This window comes from Pelecanus crispus, chromosome 9 (assembly GCF_030463565.1).
Source record: "Pelecanus crispus isolate bPelCri1 chromosome 9, bPelCri1.pri, whole genome shotgun sequence".
Lineage (NCBI taxonomy): Eukaryota > Metazoa > Chordata > Aves > Pelecaniformes > Pelecanidae > Pelecanus > Pelecanus crispus.
In genome coordinates this window covers 25,963,952-25,972,204 of record NC_134651.1, presented here as the reverse complement: position 1 = coordinate 25,972,204, position 8,253 = coordinate 25,963,952, and the positions used below count along the sequence as shown (strand labels likewise).

The 8,253-nt window shown below is 51.4% G+C and overlaps 1 protein-coding gene across 1 annotated transcript in view; it reads right to left on the bottom strand.

Moving 5' to 3' along the window:
* Nucleotides 1–442: 442 nt before the first annotated feature.
* GPC1 (glypican 1) overlaps nucleotides 443–8,253 on the bottom strand; it is a 239,105-nt gene continuing 231,294 nt past the window's right edge. Inside the window, exons 5-9 of the mRNA XM_075716728.1 lie at nucleotides 6,664–6,794; nucleotides 3,424–3,543; nucleotides 2,541–2,674; nucleotides 1,162–1,337; nucleotides 443–660 (exon numbers count right to left, since the gene is read on the bottom strand). Coding sequence (XP_075572843.1) covers nucleotides 443–660; nucleotides 1,162–1,337; nucleotides 2,541–2,674; nucleotides 3,424–3,543; nucleotides 6,664–6,794 — 779 coding nt within the window. The remainder of the gene's footprint in view (nucleotides 661–1,161; nucleotides 1,338–2,540; nucleotides 2,675–3,423; nucleotides 3,544–6,663; nucleotides 6,795–8,253) is intronic.

Genomic DNA, 8,253 nt, shown 5'->3' with positions numbered 1-8,253 from the left:
CGTCGTGCTTTTGGCAGCGGTATGGTAAGCAGCGCTCTGGCCAGCGGCTGGGTAACAACATCAGGGCAATTGCATATTCCACTGGAGGCAGCAGAAGAGCTGCCCTCGGAGGGGCTGGCCGGGTTCCCCCCGGAGGCCTCTCTGCAAAGGCTTGTTTCAGCCCCCAGAGCCAGTTTGTGGCAATAACAAAAGTAAAACAATGAGGTACGGAAAGAAGGGCCCAGCATCGGGGAAGAGACCAAGAAAGAAGAAAACAGCTCGAGCACTGCCAGAAATAGCAAACAACTGAAACCTTTTTCTCCTCCCTTTTTTTTTTTCTTTTTCTTTTTTTTTTTTTTTTGCCAAGGTGAATTAAATATGTCCTTTTGTTGGTTGGTTGGTTGGTTGGTTTTGGCAAAGTGAAGCCCTCGGCTGCAGTCTCTTTCCTGGCTGTGCTAGTGAGTTACCGCCACAAGTGCTGCGCGGCAATGAAAGCCACCGAAAGGAGGAGGAGGAAGGCAGAAGGCAAAGATGTGCTGCTGGCCCCATTGATGCCGTGTCCAGACTGCTTAGGAATAGCGTGTGTTTCTGGCTGCCTGGTGCTGGGGCTCTTAGAAAGTCTTTTGCCACAGACGTCGTCAGGACAGCTGTCACCACTCCCGGAGCCGCTCATGTCATCACCTGCACAGAGACAAACGTGGGGTGAGCACCGACTGCCCTCCTTATGGTGGGCAACATCCCTGCCTTCCCCTTGCTGCAACCCCGGGGAGCTCTGGCCACCAGCCCTGCCCCGGCCACCTCCTCTTCTTTGCACCCCCCACTACGGGATGCAAGCCCGTACCTGATCTCCAGCTGAATTTAACCACCCGCTGCTGCAGCAGCTGGAAACATCAGGAGCAAACGGGAGCAGTGGCCCCATCAGCAGGGCTGGGCTGGGACTGAGAGAGCACTCGAGGTTTCAGTAAGGCGCTGAGAGCAGCACAGCCTCCAGCCACCCTGCAGCAAGTCGGCTGCACTCGAACAGACCCTCCGCAGCCCCGAGCCAGAAGCCAAGTCGCCACAACCCCTCTCTGCCATCAGGGCCCAGCTGCAAGGTCTGCACGCAGGCCCATCCGGGCTGCCAGGACTGACTGCTCAGCCCCTCTCGCCTGCTGTGGACCTCTCCGGTTCTGCTAAACTCACTTGCGTCTTGGAAATCCACATCATTCCCGATGTTAGCATTGCCCAGGCGGTTTGTCATGATCTTTAGCTGCATGATTTGCTGGCGAATGGTCATATCTGGCTTGGTGATGTCCACCTCCACCTCTGGGTTGTTAATCTGGTTAGCTAAGCCGTCCCCCATCACTTCAGGCAGGTAACTGTGAAGGAAGGCGACAGGTTTAGATGTCTCCCCCCAGCTAAGCTCACCTCTCCCCATTACAGACACCAGTGATAATCCAGCCTCTTTGAACCCCAGAGAAGCTGCAGTCAGTGGCGTTGGCCTGTCGAACAGCCTCCATATGCTGCTGTTTGCTGCGAGGCAGCAAGCTCTGCGGATGGCCGAGCCATGCTGCCGTAGCTAGACCCCATCAGGGCCTGGGGCTCGCCCTGAGGCCACCTCAGCTTGCAGGAGGTGACTGGTGGCCTTGCAGCATCACTGTCCCAGCACGGGGAGGGGTTTCCTGCAGTAAAGGCTGTGCGCGGGGCTGAGGGCTTGCTCCCAGGCTGGTACCTGTGGAGCCACAGTAACACACCCCTGTGGAAAAGCTCTATCCATATGGGAGGCTGAGGAGCACCTTCATCCCAGCCCAGGTTAAATCCTGTTGGGGACTGACACCCTGGGACGACTGAATGCCCCCAGCCAGGTATGACCAGACAGGCCCCCAGGGAAGCTTCAATTAACTGGGAGCTGTCACCAGCAAACAGAGCTGCGCTGCTCCCTTCGGCAGTGCCTGGGCCCATCTGCTCCCGCAGATCTGCGGCACTGTTGGCAACGATGTGAAATATGGAAGAACTGAAGGCGCTGGCTCCGGGCTGGCAGAGACCAGTCCAGCAGGTCCATGGAGAGGAGCGGAGAAAGGTGCATGTCCAGCAGCTGCCCATGTCCCCTCAAAGCCATCCTTTAACTGTCAGCCATGGGTGGGAGGCGTTTCTGCAGCTGTTTGAGGTCACCTGGGTGCCTCCTCTCATGAGGAAATGGCATTTCAGAGCCGGTATGGATAGAAAGATGTGTATGCAATTCTCAGCAACAGCTCTGGAGTTTGTGAGGCAAATCCAGCCCTTCTGCCTTCTGAGTGCGCGTGGAATGGCAAAACTGCTTCATCAGTACAAACCTACACAGTTATTTCATGGCAAATGCATTTCAATGCTTAACCCTCTGACACACAGCAAAATGACAACGGTCTTGACATTCCCGGGTGCCAGTTTTTCAGGAAACGCAGCATTTCTTTGAACAGGGACAGACCTTTTGGCTCAGTCTCAACAAGTGGGGTTGGCTGATATGATGTATAAGGGCCTTTTATCAAACCCTCCCTCTCTCACCCCAGAACAGCGCTATCCTGGTACCTTGACCCTCTCCATACCTGCCCTTGGTCATCCCGTTCCAACACTTGTCATCCGCTGCTGAGCTGGCCATTACTTTTTTGCTGCACAGGCTGCCGGGCAGGGTGATCCAGTAAGTCTTGAGAGCTGTCAGATTCCCTTTGGCATCTAAAACCTGTAAACAAAGAGGATGCTCAGAGCCAGGAGAGCTCTGGGGTGCCCCAGGGCTGTGGAAACGACATGGATTCTGCCTTTTTTTTTGTTTGTTTTACCATCACAAAATCTGTTTTTATGCAGACAGGGATGTGTCACCAACCCTCCCCTAAAGACCAACCGTCGACCCAAGCACCGAAGGCTGAAGGTTACATGCTAAGGACTGTTCTGGTACTCTAAGATTAACCAGGAGAAGATCATCTTCTGGGCCATGAGGGCAATGCTGAGAAGCAGCCTTGGTGGGAGCCAGCAGGGCTCTGCTGGTGGGACAGGCAGGTATCTGTGAGTGAGGAGCCTCTGAAATGTGGGACCATGGCAGATCCCACAGCTCATCATCCACAGAATCCAAAATCTCCATGGAGGAGGACCTCTGGCCCCAGTATCCAAGCTGGACTGCCTGAGTCTCAATGACACCAATGGCAAGGAACCTTTTCAGATAAGTTTGGGACCAAATCCCCGAGAAATTGGTTATCAGCAACCTAGACCCCAACCCTGTGCTGAGGCAAGATCAGATCTGCTTAGATCACGCCAAGCACTCATGGATCTGATCTTCTTCAGACTCGCCAGCGAAGGCGATTCAGCAGCCTGCGGGCTGGCCTGCCCCAACCCACAGGACCCAGCGCTGCGCCGGCCGGGCTCCCAGGGGAGGCAGCGCACCAGCACGCCTGCCCTGGCACACCAGCAGGGAGGGAGCTTCGGAGGCAAACTCACCAGCATCTCCAATGCTTGTGCAGAGGATTTTGCTTCCAATGCAACCTTCCCCCGCCTTTTCTTGTCCTCGGTGCTGGAGCCTTTTGTGCTGATTTTGGGATTTCCACAGCCTTGGAAAACCTGAAAAACAAACCAAACTCTCTATCCCATGTTTTGATGCTATTTCTTTAATGAATTAGCACTCCACAGTTACGGGTTTTTTTCCTTCTTAAGTATATTTATCTCTCCTACCTGCAAGACCTCCGAGATTCTGACTTAGTTTCTGGGCAGGTTACTCTTGTGCCAGGATGTGCTTTCAGCACAGTGGTTTTGGTTACCACTACCAAGCAAAATGTTCAGCACTAACACAAAATTAGCACGTTTTCGGATGAGTCACCAATGTTGATATTAAATTATTTCTAGCAATTTTATCTGTTCCTATTATGACTGAAAAATAAAATTCTGGGAAGAACAAGATGGGCGTTCCTCACATTCATTACACCAGTGGTGTGGGCTTCAAGATTGTAGAGCATGTGAGCATTTGGACAACAGACCGAGTGGGACTACTCCAATGCCTCTTGCAGTCAGCACCCACGCTCAGCAAATGAATGCCCCCTCCAACCAGGGGAGTGCAAAGACAGTAGATGTGTCACAGGCTGTCAGGTTGGATGTTTCAGGGGCAAATGAGGAAGCTGAACTGATTTACCTCCTAACTCTGGGTACTTCCCATCATCCTAACTACCTCCTCAGGCGTGCTTTGTACCCAAAGGAGAGCAGAAGCACTTTGAAGGTACAAATCCTCAGACTTTGCCTCTAGGAGGAGACAAAGGGTGCCCTGGAAGTGCCTGTTTCTCCCAGTCTCTGCATGACCAGTCCAGGCAACGCCACCTCTGCTGCAGAGAGCCAGTGGTTGTCCAGCAACTGCACCTCACTGTGGCTGGTGGAAGGAGTGCTCGGACAGCCAGATTTAATGAAGGGTCAAACGTCAGGAGGGCCTTTGCACTGTCAGTTTGATTCAGGAAATGCCAGCCTTTACAAAGAAAGCCACCTGATTTGAAAAGATGGTTCCAAGCTGGTTGTGGTTACCAGGGTGCTGTCAGAAGCTATCAATAAATTCGACTTTGCACGGTGTCCCCTTAAAGCAGAGAAATAAAGACCTCAGACAGGAGCACTGCTGACGCAGCCTGTGTCAGCTGCTGAATGCTTTTGCTAGTGGATTCTGACAGCCATCAGCAAAGTCCTAATCTAGGCAAGAGTCCCTTGGGTGACAGTGGGTCTCATCGGTGTGTCTGAGGGACATTCAGCTGAGAAAGCCTCCTCCTGGGGTGCACTGTCCTGCTGACCAGATGGATTCAACAACTATGGCAGTTCAGCACCAAGCCAATTTGTTCATCTGTCTCCTTTGCTCTGTGCAAAAAGCCCCACCTTGAACACTGCATGTCGAGCATTTTCAACTTGGTTCTACCAAAATAAAACCAATTTGGTTTCACTGCTGTATCTTTCTTAATGGCCTATTACTGTTGTTAGCAGGAGACAACTCTTTCAGGAGGTAAAAGCCCTGGGAGGCCTCCAGGACAGTGGCTCTTGTAGCAGCTCCAGCACAGCATGGTATCAAGGCCATCCGCTTGCCAGCCCAAGGGCTTTAGGTGAGCAATGCCCATTACTGATGGAGAGAACATGTGTCTTGCAGACTGAGGTGATCAAAAGTCTCCTGCATAACAAGAGCAAAGAGACGTTTGCAGCCTTTGATAGCTCCTGCTGCCTGAAATCCATCAGAGAGCCACAGGGAGCGAGAGGGAGTGCAAGGAAGCAGGGAGTGCTCCACAGTGCAGTGAACACAGGGCTCAGTACCAAAAGTGTTTCTTTCCAGTTTTTCCCCAGATCCCAGGAGAACCCACGATTGAGGGCGTCACTGGGTCCAAGGGCCACTTGCGGCTTTTCTCACAAATGGCAGACAGTGCCCCAGCTCTAGGCTGGTAATGTTTGAAGCCCTCAGCTGCAGCCCCAGCCTGCTGCCCTCGGCCCTGCGAGAGAAGACTCCCAGGACTGGCCTGGGCCAGTCCCAAGCTCATCTGACACCGATATCCTTTACTCGATCACTTTGCCGTGCTCAAAACTAGAGCTTAGCGCTGCAGCAATTTGCAGCTCCTGATCTCTGCTACCAGTGCCACCAGCAAAGACTGCCACGTTCACCTGGCCACCAGATCATACTGAGAAGCTTATCAAACACGTTTGGTTGCTTCAGTCAAACACCAATTAGACTATTTACTCCATTTTACCAGATTTACTATATGCCTCTCGGAAACACCTTTCTTTGCAGATGATGCCATGTTTTCCCACACCATGGGCTTGCTTTTATGTGGACAACCTCAGTCTCACCTAACAAGGGAAGAAAGAATATGGCCTTTCATGTCAGAAAAGAAACCTAAACGAGCACTTGTATGCATGCTGCTGTTAGCCCTTTGACGTGTGCCAGTGAATTCCTGCTTGGCTAAGCAATACTTCTGGCCCCCTCCCTTCTCCAAGACCCAGTTAGGACCTGCCCCACTCCTTTCATCTGCATCTCTGCCCTAACTGTGGGATAGCTGCACATCTTGGGGAACGTCTGGGCAAAAAGCAGAAGCCCTGGAGGGCTGTTTTTATTCCCAAAGCTTCTCTTACCTGCAGCTACAGAGGTGATGGTGGTGAAGTGGATGAATATACTAAAACTAGAAGACCAACAAAAGAGAGCTTCATGATATACTTCTTGGAAGACAGGTGAGCACCAGGAGACCCTGTTTTGTACTCTCCAGATGGACTGCCAGATTGCAACTCTGTTCCACAGACACAACCTGATAGCCCAGTGTTACCCTGCAGAACACCACCCCAAGGCAGGTTAAAGCAGCTGCCTTCTGTCACTAGGGACTGCACACTTTCTGTAAATGCCTCAGCTCAGCCAAAATACTTTAGGACTCTTCAGACACAGAGGCACCGGATAGCAAATGGCACCGTGCCTCCCACAGTCACTGCATATGCAGTCCCACGTTGTGTGTCTGTACCTAAAGGAGGCTGGCTGGATGTGGCAGGCAGCAATATTTGGAAACACTTGAGAAGGCTTTTGCCTGTGTAAGATGGGTGGTTTCCTATCATTAAAAGACTGGGCATTTGATCTCTTTCATCCTTCATCTCCTTTAGTTCAGCTGAATAGCAAGCACAAAAAACATTTGGTCCTGGCAGTTATCCATGGTGTATCCTCAGCCAGGCCCAGGCACACACTCTTACCTTGGCTGTGATTGAATCTTTGTTTTCCTGCAAGTTAGAAATAGCTTCAGCGATCCTCATGTGAATAGTCCCTATTACAGTGTCTACGTTGTATGGTCCATCGATCCGATCAGCCACTACGACCAGGGAATCTAGTAAAACAAGACAGAGACATCTCTCATCAGACTCTGTACAAACCAAGTTAAAGATCATGCTCATGCCAGGTGGGATAAGCTGTTGGCCCCTTGGCAGGCTTCTTGAGAAACATCTCCCCATTTTCACTACTGCCCAAGTGCATGCTTGTTTTTCTCTGGCATGGGACAGCTGTCCCTTCCCAGCACATAGGTAAAGCCACGCTCAGTGGCAGGGGAACAGAGGTCACCTCCTGCAAATGGTACATGAAACACAAAGTGACCAACATTTCCTGGGGTGCTCCAGAAAGGAAAAATCAAAAATTGGTGCTGAAATATTAAGTACTGCATAGCAATACTTGGACCTAATCCTCCTAACTCACTGTGCATCTTCAGCAAAGCAACGCAGCCAGCAGAAAGTGGCAGGATTGGGGTCTGCAAAGTGCCAAAGGTACTGGACGTGGACAATAGCTTCTGTGGCAGTGAAGGAGTGAGAAAAGGAGTAATTCTTCTCACCATCACCTCTGGAAGGACAACACATGACCAGCCAGGGAAATATCAGGCTCTGAAGGCCAAGCAGTAGACCAAAATGCCCACAACTAAACTGGCAAACAGGACAGGGAGTGACTGAGGGGTATCTCTTGCTCTCAGCTCCTCTTATCTTGGAAAACTCTGCTGTCCCAATGCTCCTGCCTGGCCTGGAAGCTCCTGCCTGGACTGGAAGCTCCTGCCTTCATGGCTGCTTTGGGACTGTGCCTGGCTTACAAAAAAATTACCAATCTCTGCCTACCTCCGGAGATGTTTCTCAGCACTCCAGATGGGTCTGAAGCAAGGGCAGCCTATATGCTCAGAGGGCTCAAGGCACTGGGGAATGCCACTACAGAGGAAGGCTGACATCCTCAGTGTCCAGTGAGATTTAAATAGGATCTCAGGGCAGGGCCAAAACCGGGTTTGGTTGTCTAAAATAGGATCTTAACCAGGTCTGACTTTACCAGTCAAAAATTTTAATTCTGAAAGTCACTGCTATGCTGCTACTGCCTCAGTTTCCTACCACTTGTGCTTATGTAGGCCGGAGGCCAGGCCATGCATAAGCTTCATCAGCATTTAGGGACTTGGCATTCAGTTACATGTGACCTCGGATGGCTCCATTGTGGTCTGCAACGCCCAGGGCACACCAGAAACCTCCTGGCAGGACAAGGGATCTGTCGGAGCGTTGGGGTGTCCTGTGCTGATCTGGAACAGAAAGTGCTTCACATTCCTGTGGCCTCACCACATGGAAGAAAGCAAGTGTGATGGCTTCATGTTGGTTCTTCCTCTCTACACAAAGAGGGTCAAATCCCAGGGTCTAGGTTGGAGATCTGTACCATTTGCAAATGGAGTTATTCATTAGGAGTGATTAATTCTTCTGTCCTAAATCCTGATACCTCACCCATCAGCCTGGCAGGAGACTGTCACAGCAGATGGTGTGATGTTGCAGAAA